This window comes from Oryx dammah, unplaced genomic scaffold, assembly GCF_014754425.2.
Source record: "Oryx dammah isolate SB20612 unplaced genomic scaffold, SCBI_Odam_1.1 HiC_scaffold_19, whole genome shotgun sequence".
NCBI classification, from domain to species: domain Eukaryota; kingdom Metazoa; phylum Chordata; class Mammalia; order Artiodactyla; family Bovidae; genus Oryx; species Oryx dammah.
In genome coordinates, this window is record NW_024070203.1 from 74,413,996 (window position 1) to 74,438,549 (window position 24,554).

A 24,554-nucleotide genomic window follows, 5' to 3' on the forward strand; every position below is an offset into this window, starting at 1 on the left:
ACGAGACTTTGGGCAAAATGCTTAGCCTCCATCCGGCTCGATTTCCTCAGCAATAATTTAGGGATGAGAATCTACCTCACTGAGTGATGAGGAATAACAGAACTTAGCAGGGGACCCAGAACCTACCGAAGACCAGATAAACGAGAGCTATTGTTCTTAACACTGAGAACAAGCAGGTTCAGTAATCACTTTGATCATTCTGTTAATAACGACCCCAGAAGAATCCCTGATGTCCTGAATCCTTTGTATTCCTACTGTGCTGCCCCGAGACCGAGCTTAAGAGCAGTAGTCATTCCCAACAAACTTAGCTCTCTGCCCAAAGGCCATTCTCCCCACTTCCAGACCCCTCTACTCTGCCCACTAATCCTGTCATGGAGGGGTCATCTCGGCTGATACCATGACAATGCACTCTCACTCCTCTTTCTCTCATTAAAGATCTTGAAAATGCAGGGCACGGGTAAGCTGCTCAGCACTCCTTTGGGAAGATGACACACAATTTTTATAAAAGGCGAACAACAGAACTAACAAAAGATGGGCGTCATCTTGTTTTTATAAAGGCACTGTGTAGACATATCTGCTTTGGAAGTCAACTGAAATTCGGTTTCTTTCTTACCCTTTTTTGCTTTTCTTGTAAAGCTTTGCTATCTTCTCCACGGGCAGCCCATATTTCTCAGAAATCTGCAACCAGTAACAAAAAGGCAGATGAGTGTGGAAGGGGAACCGAGCAGAAGCAAGAGAGAAAGTTCCAACATCACTGTCCTGGAGATGTTCCTGGGTGCCAGTGGCCTTCACTCATGAGTCAAGCTTTTCAGAAAGACTCATTTGCAAGGCTCTCCCTTTGGACACACCACAAATCAATCAGCAAAAGATTCATTCCCACGAGAACCTGATCTATGATAAAGGTGTCATTTCAGTTCAGTCAGAAAAAGATGGACTGTAGTCATGATGTTGGATTAAATAGGTAGAAAAAAATTAACAAGTTACGCTGGATCCTTTCTCTACTCCTTCCATCAGAATAAACATCATCAAAGATTTACATGTGAAAGATGAAACCATGCAAGAAGAAACCATGAATCAGTTCTTTGTATGGATATTATCTTTAGATAAGGAAGATCTTTCCAAGCAAGTATGAAACCTAAAGAAAAAAGGCCAAAACATTGATAACACAGCATAATACTTAAAATACCAGTATAGCAAAAACTACCTTTTAAAAAACTGAGGACAGACAGTACACTGGGAAACATTTCTGTGGGCAACAGAAATGACAGATGTGGAACTAACTTCTTTCAATTAGAAAGAACATCTAGGAATGCAAGTAAAAGGCTAGGGGCTTCCCTGGTGCCTCAGTGCTGAGAAGTCCGCTTACCAACGCAGGAGACACAGGTTTCACCTCTGATCAGGGAAGATTCCATATGCCACGGAGCAACTAAGCCTGTGAGCTACAACTGTTGAGCCTGTGCTGTAGAGTCCAGGAACCACAAGCACTGAGCTCATGAGCTGCAACTACTGAAGCTTGAGCACCCTAGAGCTTGTGCCCCGAAACAAAAGAAGTCACCGCAGTGAGAAGCCAGTGCACTACAGGAAGAGCAGGCTCCCCCACCACTGCAACTGGAGAAAGGCCCGGGCAGCAGGGAAGACGGAACACAGCCAAAAACAAATAAATGGAGGACCGATGTGCTCTCTTTAGGGCTTCCCAGGTGGCGCTAGTGGCAAAAACCCCACCTGCCCATGCAGGAGACACCGGAGACTCGGGTTCGATGCCTGGGTCGGGAAGATCCCCTGCAAGAGAGCTCGGCACCTGACTCCAGTATTCTCGTCTGGAGAATCCCACGGACAGAGGAGCCTGGCGGGCTGTAGTCCATGGGGTCTCGAAGAGTCAGACACGACTGAGCAGCTGAGCATACCACAAACGAGCTCACTTTGGCAGCACATAGACTAAAATTGTGGAGAAGGAAATGGCAACCTATTCCAGTATTCTTGCCTGGAGAATCCCACAGTCAGAGGAGGCTGGCGGGCTACTATCTATGGGGTTGCAAGAGTCGGACACGACTTAGCAACGAAATCACCACCACACTAAAATTGATACAGAAAAGTTGAGCATGGCCCCTGCACAAGGATGATATGCAGGCTCCTGAGTCAGTCCATATCCTTTAATACAAATGAATTCATTTGCAAGAGAGAGACAGGCTCCAAGACATAGAAAACAAACTGATGGTTACCAGGGGAAGTGAGGAGGGGAGAGGGAGGGATAAATTAGGAGTCTGTGATTAACAAATATATACTATTGTATATAAAATAAACAACAGGACAGACTGTATAGCACAGGAAACTATATTCAATACATCTTATAACAACTTATAGTGGAAAATAATCTGAAAAAATATATACCTGAACCATTTGGCTGTACACCTAAAATGTCCTAAAATGAACATAATATCGTAAATCAATCATGCTTCAATTAAAAAAAAAAGTTCATTGAAAAAAGGAAGAAAACAACATAAGTAATTTCAGATAAATGCAATAGGACAATACACAAATGAAAAAATGCACCACCGCACTAACTTAAAAATGCAAATTAAAGCAACCAGAAGATTTCTTTATCAGGGCAACAAAAACTGAAGCTTGATAATACAGTGACAGCCAAAGGATAAGAAACAGCAACTCTCTTAGTCTGTAAACAGGAGAGCAGCAAGCTCGACCTTTCTGGAGGCAAGTTTGGCAGAAGATATTGAAATTTAAAAGGCATATATCTCTTGACCCAAATAGTCCACATCTAGTAATCAGGTCTACAGAAATACAGTCAGATGTATGTAAGTACATACATCTTGAAAGTATCGCTGTTCATAACACAGAAAACAACCATTAAGCACACTTTGATATTTGCTCAGTTAAAAACCATGAAGTCATATAATCATTCAAAGAAATGCACAATGCCTATATGAAAAAAATGTCCTTAACATATTAAGTTCAGTTCAGTTCAGTTGCTCAGTCATGTCCGACTCTTTGCAACCCCATGGAAACATATTAAGTGAAAAAACACAAATAGAAAAACAGTGTATATTGTGTGATCCTGCTTGTATATTTTTAAAAATATGTGTGTAAGTAAATGGGCTTCCTGGGTGGCACTAGTGGTAAGGAATCCACCTGCCAATGCAGGAAACATAAGAGACACGGGTTTGATCCCTGGGTCAGGAAGATTCCATGGAGGAGGGCATGGCAATCCACTCCAGTATTCTTGCCTGGAGAATCCCCTAGACAGAGAAACCTGGAGGGCTTACAGTCCATAGGGCTGCACAGAGTAGGACACAACTGAAGTGACTTAGCACGCATGCACACATGTAAGTAAATAGAAAACATCTGAAGAACCCATCAATCTGTTAACAGTGGCTACCCTGGAAAAATGGACAAAAACAAGATTATTTTTCTCTTCACTTTGCATAATTCTGTCCTGTTTACTTTTACAGTGACTGTGACTTATTTTCATAAATATAAAACAGTATAACAGTAGTTTGGAGATGGCGTTCCGGAGAGACTTACTCGAAATACTTTCTCTCTCCCAAATCCAATCCACCCACTTCTTGAGTCCAGTGGCTGGCGCGGTGCACAAACGGCTGGCGCTTGCACAAACGGCTGGTGCTTGCACAAACAGCTCGCGCTGTGCACAAACGGCTGGCGCTGGTGAGGTTTGGGACTCTGACTACCCGGTGGTCTAGCAGGGCCTGGGGAAAGAGCCCAAATAGCTCCGGGGCAAAGGTGGGATAGCTTTGTCTCCTGGGAAGAGCTTATTCTCCAGAGAATCATAGATTCCCACCTGTCCATCCCTCATACATAGGAAGACCTCCCCCACCTCTCCCCCAAGCCCCAAAGGAGCAGAACAGCTGGGCTGAGGGCTGAGAAGCAAAGGGAGACTGGAAAACAAACAGCCTGCCTGTGGTCCCCACCGCTCCATCACTGACGTTACTGCCCCATGGCCGCACTGGAGCCCAAATGAGCCCAGCACATAAAAGAACCTGGCCTGTGGGGTGGCAAAGAACATGTACAGAACTTGTGTGGAAGGTATCCATGTGAACAGAACATAAAAGAGCATTTAGGAAGACTGCTGTATAGCACACACACATGCAAAATCCTGATCTAAAAATATGACTGAACTAAAAGATATGCAGGTTCAGTAAATAAGTTGAAGGCTAGGTGGTTGATCCAGCAAACCAATCGAGTTAGGAAAGGTCAATTAGGAAAACCTCAAGTGCAAAGCAAAGACACACAGCATAGACAGAAATCAGGAAGGGAATAAAAGGAGAGCGGGAGGGAGGGAGATCTGAAGAATAGAGGCAACCATATCGGATGTCAGGGACGTGGCTCAGACGGTAAAGAATCCGCCTGCAACACTGGAAACCCAGGCTTGATCCCTGGAGAGGGGAATAGCTACCCACTCCAGTATTCTTGCCTGGAGAATTCCATGAACAGAGGAGCGTGGCAGGCTACAGTCCACGGGGTTGCAAAGAGTCAGACACGACTGAAAAATTAACACTTTCGAACTTTCAAAGTCCCAGGCAGAGAAAAAGGAGCAAATGGAGATGAGAAAACCATTAAATAATAGAAGACCACAGTTTTAGACAGGAGAGGTATCCTGAATCCTAGAAGGGATCAGTGAGAAAAGAGCCGTGCATCTGGCCATTGTGAAAAGTGCCAGATCCCCAAAGGTAAGAATAAAAATAAAACATCCTGGAACCTCCCAGACAGAAAGTACAAGTTATTAACATTAATACTAATACTAAAAAAAGAAAAGAGAAAGAATGAACCTGGCTTCAGTCTTCGCATCTGCAAAACTGGAAACCAAAGTGGAATAACCACTACAGACTACTGAAAAAAGGGATGTCACCCCACGAGTTCTGTACACTGACAAGCTCTCCCTCAATACTCAGGTTAAAGAATGGCATTTAACAAATGCATTTCATTCAAAAAATCCCATTTGAAGAAAATACTCATAAAAGATCTCTAGCTGAACAGAACACACAAAAGAAAGACTTCAGCAAAGCAAAGGGGGAAGAAACAAGTAACCAGTGTTATACCATTAAATAAAAAAAAAAATATATATATATATATACACACACACATTGAGAGAGACATACTCTATATATCTATATACATTATATATGGATAGATAACTATAGTTCTCTATACACAACTCTTTATATACATACATATAGTTCATATATAGATATAGAATTATAGACATGTATATAATATATTCTGGAGACGGAAATGGCAACCCACCCCAGTATTCTTGCCTGGAGAATTCTATGGACGGAGGAGCCTGGTGGGCTGTGGTCCATGGGGTCGCAAAGAGTCTGACATGACTGAGCGATTAACACACACACATATAATATATATCTATTTATATATATATACACACACATAGGTAAATGGACTGGGGAAGTGAAGTAAGTGTTAAATAAGGGTTCTTGAAGTGAAAAAAACACAATGGGAGGAAAAATCTAATCGTGTCTTAGAGAAAGCAATAAACTACTTTAGGAACATCCAGAAGCCTGGCGTGTGTGGGGGCAGTGCGCGGTAAACATTTCAGTGGACTTGTCCTAATGAGCGGAGGAGGAGAGGAGGGGGAGAGACAAAGGCTCTAGAAGGCTCCTCTCATCCAGTGGGTCGGGGGGCTAGAGAGCAGGGGTGCAGAAGACAGTTGAAACTTTATTTTCAAATCATACCACAATAAGGAGAAGAGATGGAAACAATTTTGGAAAAGTAAAGAATAATTTCCAAGAAAAGGTGGAAAACATTGATTTAATCCAGCTGCAAAGCTAAACAGAAAGAGGAAGCCACAAAGTGAAATAAATAAATAAAAAGTTTTTCATTATGAGTTGCTTGACCTGCTAGTGTTGGGTTTTGACTTTTGGTTGGTGTCATTTGGAACTTGTTTTTAAAATGAAATGGATAAATAAAGGAAAAGGTGTTCTATTTTCTCCTCAACATCAGCAAGTTCACATCTTTTCTGAAAGAGAAGTGAATCTGATTCTTGGATCTTCTCTTTTCAGGGGTTTGACTCCCAGTTTCCAAAGCATGAATGCATATACTCAGCTCACAAATCAGTTGATAACAGTGAGGAAATTTGCATAAATCTGCATTACTCCAGTTTCGATTTGGGTCTGCCTGGAACAGCAGCAGCAGCCTGCATTTTCCGAGTGCTTACTAAGTTCTTAGCATATGGGCATGGGGAGCTCTGTATCTATTAACTCGCTCAGTCCTTGAATCACTGCAACAGAACAGGTGCTTTTATGAGACCTGTTTCTCAGGCAAGGAAACTCAAGCTTACAGTCATTAAGTAACTTGCCCAGGGTGCCTCAGCTAAGAAGTGACAGAGACAAGATTAAAAGGGTAACCGTCTGGCAGTCTGGTTTTGGATTCTAAACTTACAGAGAAAAGAGGCATATGTTGGGACTGTTTGGAGCGAGACTGGCAAAGTGGGCTCAGGCATCAGGTGCCAAGGGCAACAGTCTCCAGGAGGGCAAAGCCCTGGCCTCTGTGCAATCATCAAAGGCAAAGGCAACTGGATAAAATGCCACCTTCACACCGCATCCTCTGCCTCCACGCCAGGCAAGGAAGTGTGCTTTGCCAAACCCAGAAGCCTGGAAAGAAGCGAGACCATGCCAGATAGCATGTGGAGGAAGCTGGCCATCTGTCAGGAGGTTACGGAAAGGAATCGTTCTGCCCAGGAGCTGGGTGATCTCACTGCAGCATCCCCCTTCCGTGTGCGTGGAAAGCGTGTGCTTTGCGGCAGTTCTCAGAGCAAGGCATTAGGAGTGCTTAGTTTTTTCTCTGTTTTTCAAGTCGTCTGAACTTCCCAAACACATCCATCATTTTTAAAAGCCCGTGATGAATATTTTTAAGGATCCCTAAGACTTTCTTGGCAGGCTTCCCAGGTGGCGCTAGTGGTAAAGAAACCGCCTGCCGATGCAGGAGACGCAGGTTCCTGACAGATGCAGGAGACACAATCCCTGGGTTGGGAAGATCCCCTGGAGGAGGGCATGGCAACCCACTCCAGTATTCTTGCCTAGAGAATGTCATGGACAGAGGAACCTGGCAGACTACACTCCCTGGGGTCGCAGAGTCAGACACGACTGAGCACGCATACACACACACAAAATTTCCTTGGCGCCCAGGAGGCTCCCAGGTCCTGGACATATCTCATCAACATGTTACTGACTACCTGATGGTCTGGAACATTTAGACTTTCACTCAGTGCAGAGTTCTGTTTTCCCAGAAACCTCTGGCCTGTGACAGGCGGAACAAATACCCATTGGTTTTCACCAACGCAGGACTGTGTCTGCTTGGTCTAGAGGCATCTAACACAGCTGCCAGTTCTGGAAGCCGGTGACTTTTCTGTGGGGTTATAAAGTGTTGAGTGTGGGCTTTAGGATGCACTTTTAAAACCCGGTGACTCTTGCTTGCAGATACTTCCTAGGTGACTGCATTTGATCTGTCAATAGAATCAGGGGGGACAGGCTTGTATCTCCATGCATGAATGAGTCAGCGGCATAGAAGTGGGTGCTCCCAGGTTCATGAACCCTCCTTTCCTTGTGCACCCTAGCCAGCTTCACCACGGAAGAACACCCTTATTTTTAGCCCCTTTGGTTAGAGGGACGCCGTCTGCCTCCCCACCCCATAGCACATACAGTCATCCACTATACATAAATACTTACCTATAGCATACTCTATGTGCTGCTTTAAACACATCTATGAACTCACTTAATCCTCGCAACAACTCTACATCTCGTTTTATCATTATCTTCATAATAATAGGCCATATTATCATTACTCTGGTTTCAGAAGTGATAAACCTGGGGTGTAGAGAGAGGCTGAGAAATTTGCTCACTACCCTGAAGTGTCAGAGCCAGGACTTGAACCCTGACTGTGTGGTTCAAAGCAGTACACACACACCTCTTGCCTGATGGCTCACTATTGCCCAAGCTTCTTTCCTTTAGTTGATGTGAGCTGTGGCTTGGAATGTTTGTTCTTCTTATAATAACTTTTCATGTGTGGATGTCTCCCTAAGTGGACTTAAGTTGCTGAAGGGCTTAAGTTGGCTCTGCCACTCTGTGGAGCTATCAGACCTCTCAGGACACCCACACCTGTAAAGGATGGCGATGACATCTGACCTCCCAAGTTTACAGGGATATTTTGAGGATCAAATGAGAACAGTGCACGTTGAATATGTGCCACACCCATAGCACTCGGCATGGCGGCATGCTCGATTCAGTCAATCAAGCATAATACTTATGCTTAAAGACCTGGGGACACACAGAAGACAGCAAGAGTGAAGTCCCTGTTCTCAAGAACTTCACATTCCACTGGGGAAGAGAGAAACAAATAAACAGAGTTAGTCACAGTGCAGGTGGAAGTGAAGGTGATATCGAACCCCACTGTGATCCAGCGAGACCACAGCTACCAAACACTTGTAGCACTGAACAGATGTCACAGACAGGAAAGGAAGACACCAGGAAAAAGGTGTGATCAATCAGTTTAGAATTGGTCTAGATCAGTGGTTCTCACAACTGGTTGATCTAAGAATTCCCTGAAGAACTGTTAAAAATATAGTTTCCTGCAGCTCCATCCCCATCCCACCTCCAATTCAGCAGAACTGGAATCTGGGTTGAGGTCTAGGTTTGTGCACTTGAAACAGCTAAGTCAGTTTCAGTAATATGATCTTAAAGGCCAGGTTAAGGGTATGAACGGAGAAGGCAATGGCACCCCACTCCAGTACTCTTGCCTGGAAAATCCCATGGACAGAGGAGCCTGGAAGACTGCAGTCCATGAGGTCGCTGAGGGTTGGACACGACTCAGCGACTTCACTTTCACTTTACACTTTCATGCATTGGAGAAGGCAATGGCACCCCACTCCAGTACTCTTGCCTGGAAAATCCCATGGACGGAGGAGCCTGGAAGGCTGCAGTCCATGGGGTCGCTGAGGGTTGGACACGACTCAGCGACTTCACTTTCACTTTACACTTTCATGCATTGGAGAAGGAAATGGCAACCCACTCCAGTGTTCTTGCCTGGAGAATCCCAGGGACTGAGGAGCCTGGTGGGCTGCCATCTATGGGGTCGCACAGAGTGGGACACGACTGGAGAGACTTAGCAGCAGCAGCAGCAGTAAGGATATGAAGGGCTTCCTAGGTGGCACTAGTGGTAAAGAATCCCCCTGCCAATGTAGGAGACATAAGAGACTCAGGTTTGATCTCAGGGTGGGGAAGATCCCCTGGAGGAGGACCTGGCAACCCACTATTCTTGCCTGAAAGATCCCATGGACAGAGGAGCCCGACGGGCTACAGTCCATGGGGTCGCAGAGTCGGACACAACTGAAGCGACTTAGCATGCAGGCACACAGGGTATGAAGGGTATGAACTCTATCCAAAGGGTCCCTCTAGCTCGTAAATCAATCTTCCAGTGATTTTAGGGTCATTTAAAAAATCTTGGTTCTTTTGAAGAGGTAGAGCTCACACTTTTTGTTGTGTTCATTTCTGGTTGTGTTTTCCCTTTACAGGGGCAGATTCAGTAATGACAAACTCCATTCCAATGGCAAATCCTGAGAACAGAAGAGATTACCAAGCCGGGCATTCACGTGTTTTCCTAGAGGGTGGTCCTCCATGCCCTGTTCTGTGTTGCCTAACAATGCCAACCACAGGGTGGGCAGTGTGCATTGGTAACATTCTTATGCTTTTTTAAAAAAAATTTCAGGTGAACAAATAATTCTTTTTACGTGTCATACAATTCCCCACTTAAATCATTTCAAGTGTGCAATTCAGTAGTATTTAGGGCATTCACGATGTTGTGCAAACAACAGGACTATGTAGTTTCAGAACAATTCATCAGCCCAGAAGGAAACTCACAAAATAGTCTTTCCTCATTGACCTTTCATCGAACTCCTGGCAACAACGAATCTGCTTTCTGTCTTTACGGATTTGTTTATTCTTGATATTTCCTAAAAATTGAATCATACAATGTGATCTTTTGTGTCTGGCTAGCAATTCCATTCCTCATATATATCCCCCAAAATTGAAAAAAACAAGTATCCAAAAATAAACTTGCACCCGGATGCTTATGGCAGCACTACTCACAATAGCCAAAAGATGGAGGTGAAAATCCAAATGTCCATCAACTGGTGAATAGGAAAATGAAATGGGTATATTCACACAATGGAATATTATTCAGCCATTAAAAGGAACAAAGTACTGGTTTATAGTACAACGTTCAGTTCAGTTCAGTCGCACAGTCATGTCCGACTCTTTGGGACCCCATGAATCGCAGCACGCCAGGCCTCCATGTCCATGCCCAACTCCCGGAATTCACTCAAACTCATGTCCATCAAGTTGGTGATGCCATCCAGCCATCTCATTCTCTGTCGTCCCCTTCTCCTCCTGACCCCAATCCCTCCCAGCATCAGAGTCTTTTCCAATGAGTCAACTCTTCACATCAGGTGGCCAAAGTACTGGAGTTTCAGCTTTAGCATCATTCCTTCCAAAGAACACCCAGGACTGATCTCCTTTAGAATGGACTGGTTGGATCTCCTTGCAGTCCAAGGGACTCTCAAGAGTCTTCTCCAACACCACAGTTCAAACGCATCAATTCTTCGGCGCTCAGCCTTCTTCACAGTCCCACTCTCACATCCATACATGACCACGGGAAAAACCATAGTCTTGACTAGACGGACCTTAGTCGGCAAAATAACATCTCTGCTTTTGAATATGCTATCTAGGTTGGTCATAACTTTTCTTCCAAGGAGTAAGCGTCTTTTAATTTCATGGCTGCAGTCACCATCTGCAGTGATTTTGGAGCCCCAAAAAATAAAGTCTGACACTGCTTCCACTGTTTCCTCATCTATTTCCCATGAAGTGATGGGACCAGATGTCATGATCTTCGTTTTCTGAATGTTGAGCTTTAAGCCAACTTCTTCACTCTCCTCTTTCACTTTCATCAAGAGGCTTTTTAGTTCCTCTTTCTGCCATAAGGGTGGTGTCATCTGCATATCTGAGGTTATTGATATTTCTCCCAGCAATCTTGATTCCAGCTTGTGCTTCTTCCAGCCCAGTGTTTCTCCCAGCCCAGCGTTTCTCATGATGTACTCTGCATATAAGTTAATTAAGCAGGGTGACACTATACAGCCTTGACGTAGTCCTTTTCCTATTTGGAACCAGTCTGTTGTTCCATGTCCAGTTCTAGCTGTTGCTTCCTGACCTGCATATAGGTTTCTCAAGAGGCAGGTTAGGTGGTCTGGTATTCCCATCTCTTTCAGAATTTTCCACAGTTTATTATGATCCACACAGTCAAAGGCTTTGGCATAGTCAATAAAGCAGAAATAGATGTTTTTCTGGAACTCTCTTGCTTTTTCCATGATCCAGTGGATGTTGGCAATTTGATCTCTGGTTCCTCTGCCTTTTCTAAAACCAGCTTGAACATCTGAAAGTTCATGGTTCACGTATTGCTGAAGCCTGGCTTGGAGAATTTTGAGCATTACTTTACTAGCGTGTGAGATGAGTGCAATTGTGCGGTAGTTTGAGCATTCTTTGGCATTGCCTTTCTTTGGGATTGGGACGAAAACTGACCTTGATGAACCTCAAAAACATGCTAAGTGAAATAAGCCATCCACAAAAGACAACACAGTGCATGATTCCACTCACAGGCACTGTTTTATATATACATTTTGACATATTACTCCGTAGCCCAAAATGCTATTTCAATGTAGCAGTTTTCCAGACTAACAAAAGTTCTGGACTGGCCCTTAGCAATCCTATTGTCTCCATCACTATGTGCTATGCTGTGCTTAGTCTCTCAGTCGTGTCTGACTCTTGTGACCCCATGGACTGTAGCCTGCTAGGCTCCTCTGTCCATGGGCTTCCGCAGGCAAGAATACTGGAGTGGGTTGCCATTTCCTCCTCCACTCCATCACTATAAAAAAATCTATATCTTCTGCAACATAAATGTACAGGGGAGTCAGAAATCATATTCAAGGTAGAGTCACATTCACATAGATAATACATAAATAAAATATAAAATATCTTCCTGAGTCCCCAGTTAGTTAACGCTAGATTAAATTGGGGGTGAGAAGGGAGGGAAGAACTTCAGAATCTTACTTAAATTATTATAACTCTGCAATATATATTGTTTCCTTAACCAAAAGAAGTCATAATTTATTTTGGATTACACTATCACAGCTGGTGATAGTTAATTTTGTTCCGTACGTATTTGGAAGTTGCACGCTAAGTCGCTTCAGTTGTGTCCGACTCTTTGAGACCCTATGGACTGTAGCCCACCAGGCTCCTCTGTCCATGGGATTCTCCAGGCACGAATACTGGAGTGGGTTGCCATGCCCTCCTCCAGGGGATCGTCCCGACCCAGATTGAACCCTCATCTTTTATGTCTCCTGCATTGGCAGGTAGGTTCTTTATCACTGGTGCCACCTGGGAAGCCCATATTTGGAAATTAAGCACATCTAATTTGGTTTCTTGCAAAGAGACTGATAGAAACCCACAATCTAACCTTCCTCTATGGCATCTTTACTCTGATTAGCCTTAAACTGACAGGGAATTGGCCATTTTTCAATTTCCTTCTCCTTAAGGATAGAAATCAGTGTCTCCATAAATCTCCACTTTTCCTTTTTCTTTTATAAAGCTCATTCCAGAGCCAGCCTCAAAGGCTGCCTTTTAATAAACGGATTCCAGCCCATAGGAGATGGCACGCTGGTTTCTTGGGGGCTGAAGGGGGCTCACGCTTACCGCTTCCATCAGGCCTTTCACGGTGGGGGATTTCAACATCAAGGCATCAAACACGTCGTCCGTCTCCTTCCTCACGTACAGAAGCACTGCAAGAGAAGGGCGGGAAGGCATGACTGCGGAGCCCACGCGGCTGCCCTGGAGACCGCTCCCCTCACACAGGGGTCAGAGGCTGCCATCATGCGACCCCTGACCCACACGGCAGCCCACCCGGGTGACGAGTGCAGCTAGGGACTGTTACTGAGGATTCAATGAAAAAGCCGACAGTAGGGTGTAAGACGTTGTCACATCACACCCATCACATTTGAATTCCTTTAAGGTGGGCACACGATCTCTTTATGACCCATCTTTCTGTGACCTCTATCTTCTATTTATTTGATCAGTCAACAAATATTACTGGATATCCACCTGGGCCCAAGGCCCCAGGCAGGGTGACAGGAGCTGGGGTTGCAGTAATGAGTTAAGACATAGCCTGCCCTTCAGAAGTCCGTAGTCCACTTAGAGAGGCGGGCATTCCTCAAATGAGCAGATAGGGTGTCAGAGTTATGAAGGAAAAAAACCACAAGCGGGCGCTTGTAAGGCCTAAGCTTTTTCAAGCGGGTGGGGAGGGAGGGCTCCCAGAAGGCTACTCTGAAGGAGAGATCTGAGTTGTGGAGGGTATAGACGCATCAGTGCAGGCCATGGGGGTGAGGAGAGTGGGAGAGAGAGGACAGGGAGGCGACCCCCAGGTGGACAGACCAACAGGCCCGCAGGGAGACAGGGCAAGTCAGAGGCAAGCTGAGGGAGGAGCTGAGAACCTGATCTGGCTTTGAGCCCCGTTCAGCCTGCTGGGGGGCCCTGGTCGTCCAACCCCTCCAAGCTGAGGACGATACCTCCCTGAGAGGGCTAAATGAAACAGCAGCCGTGGGCACCAGGCACACAGGCAGCACCCCCAATTCCTCCATCCCTGGGGTCATTATGAAGCAATTGTAGTGATGGTGCTGGTTCCCTCGGCGAAGGCACATGCAGTTTTCTGCTCATTTCTCTATAACCTGACATACTGAATCCAGCAATGCACACAATACAAGAGATGGCAGGGACCCCAGGGGTCCTCAGGGAGGCAAAGACACACTGTTACTGCAGACCCACCCTTACAGCAACTGCACCAGGCTTAGCTCCGGGGAAGAACTAGGAAGCGCTATTCAGATGCGACTATCCAGGCCCGGTGAACTGCCTGCCTTTTCTTTGCCTCCTCCTGGTGATGACCTGGCTCCTGCTTCTACCTTCAGAGGGAAGGAAGGGGCCGAGGCTGAAGCCCCATGCACCTGGCCGCGATAGGAAGAATGCACAGGTCAGAAGCCCTGTTGAGCCCGGATCCTGACCGCCGTCAGATACCCACGGAGCGCAGTCACCACCAGCCTGAAAGAATGAAGCTGGAGCTGGGAAATGAGATCGGCTCTAATCCAAACTCCCACCCCTTCTTCTCCTCCTGCCCAGTGCCCAGGGACATCATTAAAGTTGCTGCTTTGTAACAGCAGCGTCTATGGGTGCACACAGGCTCTGCCCACATTTTCCTTCTGCAGCCAGAGGTTCAGTTTCTGTATGACACCCCAGAAAGAAAAAAACAAAACCTTAGGCACTGCAGTTTCTTCTCTTCATCAAATATAAAAATAAAATACCAAGGAAATAGATTGGAGAATAGTATCTCCAATACTGGATAGCTCCCATTTCAGCTACAATAATCTAGTGACCTAATGGTACTGTATGAGGACTCAATGTTAGCAGCACAGCAAGAAATTATTAGACCACAGGGCCTCAATTACTACTAGATGGGGGAAATTAAAGTAATAAAGAACAAAACAGAACAACACAAAAATCCCCACCTGGGCCTCTTACAGATGAACGTTCTGTAACTTCTTCCCATGGACCCACAACAGAAAAACGTAACCTCCAGTACCCTAAGGAAAGCCCAAACCATGTTCTATTAAAGTGAGGGCCACTTCCACTGGCTCTGAGACAGTGCCGCTGCCACTCCTGCTGCAGGGGTCCCTGGAAAGGGTTAAAGGGGGCGTGGCGGCAGGTCCACCGGCTGCAGGCTGCAAGCTGTGCCACCGTCTCCGGCTGGGCTTGTTGACAGCCACACGGGCAGCTCTGGGCTTACAGCTCACCCCTACGGCTTGCCCAGAGAGACAGCTCTCATTAACTGTGTGTCTGCGGATAATAATCACTCCACTAATGATAGCAATAACCATTACCACACATCCAAGACCTCCTACAGACAAAGGCAGCCAGCCACGGGGGGCCAGCCCCCGGTGACTCCAAGGGAGCCACCCTGAGAAGTGGCTACAAAGACAAAGCAGCACACAGCGGCCTTGGTGATAATTATGCTCACTCCCTCTCCTGGAGAACTTCTAACAAACAGACAGTGGGCACCATCACTAATCCTGGCTCCTTGTGCTCATCAAAGCCCAGCTCAGAGGAGTCCTGGCGGAGGGGCTCAGGAACTCCGCAGTCCTTTTCCAAAGACAAGCCACTCCTGGGAGTTCTCTATTGCTGGAAGATTGCAGCGCCCTCATGTGTCCCTACGATTGAGATGTTTCAAAGGCTGTAACCGTGTCTCGTCACAGCCCAATACAAATTCTGGTGGCAATTTTTGTGCTGACTTCACCACCTCAAAATAATTTGAAAAACACAAACTTTAAACCAGTCACACTCACTAACTATGAATCTAAGCTGCAATCACTTTGGCCTGTGTGATTCTTGATTTCCATGCAACACTGCCCTCCTTTTAAAGGATGAGATATAAAAGGCATGCAGGAACAGAGCTCAAAATGGACTCGAATATTTGATGGTGAGCCTGGGAAATCTGAAAACCCTTTAAAGGTTTAAATATTACTATTGCAGTCAACACTACTCAGGTATTTATGCTCTTTGAATTCTGAAATGCTCATTACTCAATCATAATTATGATAATATGCCTTAAATAGATCCAGGCCTAAAAATAAAACTAACAATAGTGAAGATGGAGTGCTTACTATGCTCTGGGCACCTGAGTTTAGTGCTTTACGTACATTAACTCATCAATCCTCACTCTGTGATGTAGGTATCCTTGTGGTCCCCATTTTACAAGTGAGGACTCTAGTGTGCAGAGGACCTTCCCAAGGTCATTCAATGTGACAAGGCTGAGGGAGGCTGCAGAGGGGATGCTCTTACCACTATACAAACCCATTTTAACAAATAGGGGAAAAAACTCTCAATAACAAAAGCCTCAAGCCTGTGCAGATGGTGGGCGTACAGCAACCTGCCTCATTAACAGTCCAGAGCTGCATAAGCCGGAAGTCCTGGAAGCTCATAGTGTTGTTTAGTCATTAACGCATGTGGACTTCCTGTGTCAATAAGAGCATCTCCAGGCCAGCATGGAACCGCAGGGCCCAGACAGAATGTGAGCTCTCTGGGTGAACCATCCTCCACTCTTCCTCATGAGAGCAAGGCCAAGGAGGGCAGGGCCCCAGGGTGAGCGGTACCTCGCTTCATCCCTTCTTCTTTCATCTGCTTAGAGGGTGCTGGACCAAACTCCTCTTCCATGGGCCTGAACATCCGTTTCACAAGGACACTGCTGCTAGAAAAGATGAGAAAGTGTTTAGTCATTAACGCATGCGGGGTGCCAACAAAAATCTTTTCCCGTTGTGTATACCACCCCACAACCGGATCCATGCACCAACCTCCCGCCTTCGGGTCGCAGGTCCTGAGTGGGCGTGTGGGACAGAACATACACCCCAATGTCTTTACCACGTGGCCCCGAGACACTCTCCTTGTCCTAAATACGGATCTGCCAGGGGCGATCCCTGGGTTTCACCCATTCTGTCCTGCACATCACCCCCGTCCTGCTCAAACGTCTAGGGCTAGGGAGGCGATGTGAGCCCTGTGTCTGTATGGCCTCCAAGTTACCCAGCCCCTCCCATCTAGCTAGCATCTGGGTGTCTTGCACCCTCTCACCAGCCCCAAGGGCACAGCATGACCTCTGTCTGGAAAGGGCACAGGCCTCCCTCGTGCGAGCGTGCTAAGTCACTTCAGTCGTGTCCGACTCTTTGTGACCCCGCCAGGCTCCCCGTCCGTGGGATTCTCCAGGCAAGAATACTGGAGTGTGTTGCCATGTCCTCCCCCAGCGGATCTTCTCAACCCAGGGATCGAACCCACATCTCTTATGTCTCCTGCATTGGCAGGCAGGCTCTTTACCTCTGGCGCCACCTGGGAAGGCCCCAGGCCTGCCTCAGTGGGTCTCAGTTATGAGGCTGCCCTCAGACCCTGCTGTTCCACAGCTCCATCAGCTTGTGACAGAGACTGCAGTGGTGGAGGATTCCTAGATCCAGCCCTCCCTTCCTCCAGGAGAGGGTTTCAGCCCCCCTTCCTGAGGGCCCACAGGTCCCCAGTCAGCAAGTTCTGGGAGCTCTACGTTTCCTCCCAAAGTCCCTGTCCACTGCGGGCCTTCTAAGGAAGGGAGAGCTGTTCAGGAGAAAGGGACCCGGAAGAGCAGTAGCCGTCCCTGCTGAGAGTCGCAGCCGGCGTTCTGTCCCCTCTCACTCAGAGGCTGAAACCCAAGCCCCCAGGAGAAGGGCATTCAGAGGCAATTAGACCCTGTGGGTGGAGCCCCCCATGATGGGAGCATCTTTTAAGGAGCGGATGCCCTGTCTCTGCCATGTGGGGACACAGCAAGAGGATGGTGGTCTGCAGGCCAGAAGAGGGTCCTCACCAGGCGGCAGCCACACTAGCATTCTGATCTCTTCCAGTCTCTCCTTCTAGAGACTTCCAGCCTCTCAAACTGTGAGACGCATGCTCTGCTATCTGAGCTACCTAGTTTATGGTGTCTTGTTACAGCAACCCAAACTGACCAAAACACCGAGCCAACGGTCCTGCGTGGTGTCTTACTGTCCTTTAAGCCCTCAAGAGAGTGGGTGCATGTTTTCAGAAAACTTTTATCTCTCTGGGGATTCCTGGACCCAGGCACATGAAGCAATGATAGACGGGAAGCTCAGTGGTATTGTCAAGACATGAACTCTGGGTATAGACCACCATGGTTTAAACCCCTGCTTTGCAGACTCACAGACATAGAAAACAAGCTTATGGCCACCAAAGGGGAAAGGGGGGGCAATAAATTAGGAGTTTGGGGTTAAAATCTAAAATAGATAACCAACAGGGACCTACTGTATAGCACAGGGAACTCTACTCAATATCTTGTAATACTACAATGGAAAAGATTCTGAAAAAATTATATATGTAACTGAATCACTTTGCTGGACACTTGAAACTTACACAACACAATAAATCAACCATATTTCAATAAAAGTTAAAAAAATAATAACCCCGTGCTTTGCAATCTACTAGCTATGGAAGCATGGACAAGTCCTTCAGCTGCCCTGAGACTCAGCCTGCTTGTCTTTAAAAGGAGGCTGTTGAGAGAAGTAAATGAATTCAACATATGTGAAGCACTCACAGAGCTGCCCGACACATTGTAAGAACAACTGAAGTGTTATTAGAGATGAGTCATGATGATCATGAAAATGAACGAGGGAGAGATCTGAGGAAGGGAGATACGGGGAAAGAGTACAGAAGGCAGACAATTTGGAAAGGCTCAAAGTTCCCATTTACCGTCATATAGCAAATAGTCCAAACTACCTCTCTGGTCTAAATTAAGGGCTAAAGTTGGAAAAACTTCCTGCATTGGCGACTGACATTGTATCAATCCCAAGCTTCCAAGATATTAGATATTAATAATATAAAACTCTGTTCCAAAACCAAACCTCTACTGGCATCACTGTCATTCAGTTCAGTTCAGTTCAGTCGCTCAGTCGTGTCCGACTCTTTGCGACCCCATGAATCGCAGCACGCCAGGCCTCCCTGTCCATCACCGACTCCCGGAGTTCACTCAGACTCGCGTTCATCGAGTCAGTGATGCCATCCAGCCATCTCATCCTCTGTCATCCCCTTCTCCTCCTGCCCCCAATCTCTCCCAGCATCAGAGTCTTTTCCAATGAGTCAACTCTTCGCATGAGGTGGCCAAAGTATTGGAGTTTCAGCTTTAGCATCATTCCTTCCAAAGAAATCATTAAGAAATTTTTATTTCATCAATTCTCAAGTTGAGTTAATGGTAGGATCCAGTGGTAGAAAGAGCACATGGGATAAAACTGTCCAAACAGCATTTCTATTAATTCCAATGGTTTAAATTATTAAACCAACAAGGCTTTAATTGACCATCTCACACTCTAGATCTGTGACTGTGAAAGTCGTTCAGTCGTGTCTGACTTGTTGCAATCCCATGTAGCCTGCCAGGCTCCTCTGTCCATGGAATTTTCCAGGCAAGAATACTGGAGTGGGTAGCCTATACCTTCTTCAGGGGATCTTCCCAGTCCAGGGATCAAACTGGGTTCTCCTGCATTGCAGGTGGATTCTTTACCAACTGAGCTACCAGGGAAGCCAACTAGATTACACTCTAGATCAGGGGCCCCCAAACTCCGGAATCTAATGCCTGATGATCTGATGTGGAGCCGATACAATAGAAACAAAGTACACAATAGGTATAATGCGCTTGAACCATCCTGAAACCAATGCCCCCTCTTCCAAGATGCATAGAGAATCATCTTCCATAAAACCAGTCCCTCGGGCTAAAAAGGTTGGAGATTGCCACTCTAGATGGCCCAAAATTATGTTTACCAGCCCTTAAGAAGACAACGTTTTATAAAGCACTTTTCATCTCCTTGGTAAATTAAGTCTCTTGAACACTCTGTGAGCCAGCAGGGCAAGAACTAATCTTATCCCTATTCAGTGATGACCAAACTAAGGCACAGCTGTCATGTCTTATGCTGGGCAATGCAGCTAAACAGTGAATCAGGCTGTTAATAGAACCCAGCTCTGAGGGACAACCTCATGATAAAGTACCCAATAAAACTGATATGACGCTGAGTGAGAGTATGGGAAATGATATGAAGAGTCAGCATTCTGTTTTATCCCATGGTAATCAAACCATGCAAAGAGCTAGAGGAAAAACTCAAGGTCAAGTCCCAGTTGAAGGTGGTAATAGGTTTATACAGCCCTGTTCCCTCTATCTTCCCCTCACTTTTCTTTAAAATCATAAAAGTGGGTCATATTATTCTGTCATGTCTTGAATCTGGACTGACCATGACCTTGGGAGCAGAAGATTAAAAATGCATTGACTTGGCAGTCAGTGACCAGGAGGTTAATAATGGGTAAACAGCCTGAAATATCACCAGACACTCATGCGGTGTCAGAGTTCCTTAACTAGTGATTTTCTTTTTCTCACCAAGGAAGATTTATTTATATTTTTCCAGTTCTGTTGACTTTTGACAGCACCCCACTCTGAGCCATGACAAACTTTGTCATTAAAATAACATCTTGGATAAACCACATTTCTCTTAGTAGTTCAGAAATGCTTTTTCACACTTCCAAACCTATAAACCCAGTGGGAGTCAATAGCTTGTGTGGTCTGAATTCAGTGGTTTCATTTCTTTTCAAGGCAAGGTGAGAAAAGAAGGGCAAAAATGACTGCCCAGTTGATAGATGGAAAGAGCACAGATTTCAGGTCTCCTGATGTCCTGTTCAATTACAGCAGATTGCACCGCAAAAGGATGAGAACAAGGAGAAGGTGCTTTCTCTGACACCAATCTTCTCCCTTCAACCCACACCTTTTGGGCACAGAGTGTTAGGTTAACATGTGGAGAGACTCCAGACCCAGCAACGTATGAAGCCATTGTTTTGTGGGGTCAATTTCAGGGATAGCCAGTCCCTGAGGTATAAACAAAGGATAGCTGTTTCATCAGAAAAAAACTGGGAAGGTGCCTGGGTCTGAAGGCTGCGTCTCTGGACATACTTGGCAATGTTGAGCCCTACCTGTCAGGCTGAGTCACACTAGACATCAGTACCTAGTGAGGAGGCGTCAGAATAAAACCCAGAAAGGAGCTGCCGGCACCATGGAGGCATAGTTTGTCTAGTTCACAGCTCTGCTTATGGCCCATGTAGGCTGGCGACCACATCCGCCCTAAAGAAGAAATGAATGTCCCTACCCTTTGTTGGTTTCCCTAGTGGCTCAGACGGTAAATAATCTGCCTGCAGATCCCCAGGAGAAGGGACTGGCAACCCACACCAGAATTCTTATCTGGAGAAACCCATGGACAGAGGAGCCTGGTGGGTTACAGTCCATGGGATCACAAAGAGTCAAACACAACTGAGAGACTAACACCACCATAACCCTTTATTAGCCTCAGAAAAATGGAGGTCCTCTTATGTTCAAGTCCTCACAAAGGCTCTCATATAATGGAGTAGAATCTCAATTTGTTTGCAACAATAAATCACTCTTTGGGGAAGAATCTATCATCTCCAAATGACTTTGATCAATGCTAGTTCAGGGTCTTGGTAGAATTCATCTGACACAGTCAGTAAAAACAAACCAAAGTCAAAAAGCAAACAAACCCCACATATATTTAGTTCAGTTCAGTTCAGTTCAGTCGCTCAGTCATGTCCGACTCTTTGCGACCCCATGAATCGCAGCACGCCAGGCCTCCCTGTCCATCACCAACTCCCGGAGTTCACTCAGACTCGCGTTCATCGAGTCAGTGATGCCATCTAGCCATCTCATCCTCGGTCATCCCCTTCTTTTCCTGCCCCCAATCCCTCCCAGCATCAAAGTCTTTTCCAATTACGGTAGTTAAGAGCTTACAATTGAAAGCAGTAAATAATTAGGTCAGTAGGCCCAAGAAGGATCATTTTAAGAGGAAATACAGATATTTCTGTTTGTGGCTAAGATGTTGCAGTTGTGGCAAACCAAGCAATGTTCCAGCCAAGAACAACATAAGTAACTGTGTGTGTGTGTGTGTGTGTGTATGTTAATATTTAATCTTATTGAAGGTACTGGAGACTGCTGTTGAGTCAGCCAGAACCTGAGAGCTAAGATCCCAGTGGAGAAAAGTGCAGACAGGTGGGCTGATAGTCAGTGAGCCATTTTCCCCTGAAGCATTTGCCATTTCTCAACTGGGAGCAGAGGATGGTGATCCCAGCAGAGGCACATACTTAAGGGCAAAGAAGCCTGCACAGCTTTGGGCAATCTCATGTTGTTAGAGAAACAGAAGTTGGTGTTTAGGAGTGCAAAGGTATTCAGGACTAATGGGAAAACTTCCAGAGAGAAGAGGAGCAAGAGAAGTGAGCCAGACCCTGCAGTATCCCTTCCTAGGTCTTTGCCAGATTCTTAAGCTGCACAAGACAAAGACAATAAAACAAAAATACGCTAGAAAAAAGATGACCAAATAAAAATGCTTACAACAAATAAACAAATATGAAAGGATTCTTTGCCGAAAGTTCCACAATGAAAGAACAATTAAATAGAATTCTTCTGGCAACAGGCAGGATAAGGAGCCCATGTATAACTGAATCACTTTGCCAAATACCAAAAACTAACTCAACATTGTAAACCAACTCTATTTCAGTTTTTGGAAAATGGTGGGGCAGAGTTCCATGTGCTATACAGCAGTCTTGTTGATCATCCATTTTAATATAGCAGTGTGTACAATATTATGTGGCAGTTTGAATGGGAGGGAAGGTTTGGGGAGAGTGAATATACAGATATGTTTGGCTGAATCCGTTTGCTGTTCACCTGAAACCATCACAACATTGTTAATTTGCTATACCCCAATATAAAATAAAGTTTAAAAGTAAATAAAATTAAAAATTTTTTAAATGGTGAGGGAATTCCCTGATGGTCCAGTTGGTTAAGAAACTGCACTTCCAATTCAGGGTGCCCCAGCTGGATTACTGGTGAGCTCTCCCAGGCCATGTAGCCAAATGAATAAATAATGGAAAAGCTCTTTTGTATTCTTAGATAGGTTTATTCTTAAGTATTTTATTCTTTTTGTTGCTATGGTAAATGGGATTGATTCCTTAATTTCTCTTTCTGATTTTTCATTGTTAGTGTGTAGGAATGCAAGTGACTTTTGTGTATTAATTTTGTATTCTGTGACTTAAATTCACTGATTTAGCTCTGGTAATTCTCTGATAGTATCTTTAGGGTTTTCTATGTATAGTATCATGTCATCTGTAAACAGTGAGAGTTTTACTTCTTCTTTTCCAATCCAGATTCCTTTTATTTCTTTTTCTGCTTTAACTGCAGTGGCTAGAGCTTCCAAAACTATATTGAATAACAGTGGCGAGAGTGAGCAACCTTATCTTGTTCCTGAACTTAGAGGAAATGCTTTCGGCTTTTCACCATTGAGAATAATGTTTGCTAAGGGTGTATCATATATGGCCTTTATTATGTTGAAGTAGGTTCCTTCTATGCCCATTTTTTAAAGAGTTTTTTTCATAAATGTGTGCTGAATTTTGTCAAAAGCTTTTTCTGCATCTATTGAGATTGTCAAGTGATTTTATCTTTTACTTTGTTAATATGGTGTATCACATTGATTTCCATCAACAGATGAATTGATAAAGAAGTTGAGGTACATGTATACAATGGAATATTATTCAGCCATGAAAAGGAATGCATTTGAGTCAGTTCTAAGTGAGGTGAATGAACCTAGAGCCTATTATACAGAGTAAAGTAAGTCAGAAAAACCACTGTCATATATATATGGAATCTAGAAAGATGGTACTGATGAACCTATCTGCAGGGCTGCAGTGGAGTTGCAAACACAGAGGACAGACTTGCAGACACAGTGAGGGGAAGGAGAGGGTGGGCCAAATTCAGAGAGGAGCATGGAAACATACACATTATCACACATAAAATAGATAGCCAGTGGGAATTTGCTGTATAAATCAGGGAGCTCAAACCAGTACTTTGTGACAACCTAGAGGGGTGGGATGGGTAGGAGATGGGAGGGAGGTTCAAGAGGGAGGAGACATATGTATACCTATGGCTGACTCATGTTGCTATATGGCAGAAACCAACACAATATTGGAAAGCAATTACTCTCCAATTAAAACTAAAGAAAGAAAAAAGAAATCAAACACAATAAAAAAAATGGAAAAGGATCTCAAAGAAAAACAGAAATAAAGGAACAAAGAGCAACAGAAAGGGTAAATTAGATTAAATTTATAAAAGGAGGTAAAGCACAGTTTTATGAGTATTTAGTTCAAATCTTCCAATTTGCAAAATGTCTAACAGGTATATAAGAATAAGTGGAACTAATATAAGAAACTGATAAAAATCTGCTACTCTAAGGGATGGTAAAGATGATTTTCATTTTCTTAAATATTTTCTAAAAATCTCCCTTGTGAATCTGATGCAGATTTGAATATTACTGGGTGGATTTTTTTTTTAACTGCAATACCTATCAGTAAAAATAAAAATATATCTGTTGAAAAGGAGATGGTCCTGGGAATTCTCTGGTGGTTCAGTGGTTCAGACTTGGCACTTTCACTGCTATGGGCTTGGGTTCAATCCCTATTGGAGAAACTAAGATCCTGCAGGCTGTGCAGTGTGGCAAAAAAAAAAAAAAAAAAAGGAAAAGAAAAAAGGGGGTGGGTTTCTTACAGCTGCATGTGAATCAACGATTATCTTGAAATAAAAGGGTTTAATTAAAAACAAATTTTAAAAATAAGAGGCAACATGGTGGCAGTCACTTATATAACTAATATTATATGAATCAATATTTGTGGCTCAGGACAGAATTTCTCAGAGAAGGCAATGGCAACCCACTCCAGTACTCTTGCCTGGAAAATCCCATGGACGGAGGAGCCTGGAAGGCTGCAGTCCATGCGGTCGCTGAGGGTCGGACACGACTGAGCGACTTCACTTTC

General features: G+C 44.9%; 1 protein-coding gene and 1 non-coding gene across 3 annotated transcripts in view; one reads left to right on the top strand and one right to left on the bottom strand.

Annotated features, from left to right (window-relative positions):
• The window catches only part of GRHL2 (grainyhead like transcription factor 2), a 169,293-nt gene that overhangs the window by 4,411 nt on the left and 140,328 nt on the right, over positions 1–24,554 (bottom strand). The window contains exons 13-15 of one of the 2 annotated variants that reach the window (XM_040261981.1): positions 16,283–16,374; positions 12,783–12,868; positions 614–678 (exon numbers count right to left, since the gene is read on the bottom strand). In XM_040261981.1, coding sequence (XP_040117915.1) covers positions 614–678; positions 12,783–12,868; positions 16,283–16,374 — 243 coding nt within the window. Of the gene's footprint in view, positions 1–613; positions 679–12,782; positions 12,869–16,282; positions 16,378–24,554 lie in introns of both variants that reach the window. The other variant, XM_040261980.1, reaches the window with a different exon arrangement.
• LOC120879163 lies at positions 2,048–2,151 on the top strand. Its single transcript, XR_005724729.1, has one exon. It is a non-coding gene; the product is annotated as a U6 spliceosomal RNA (small nuclear RNA).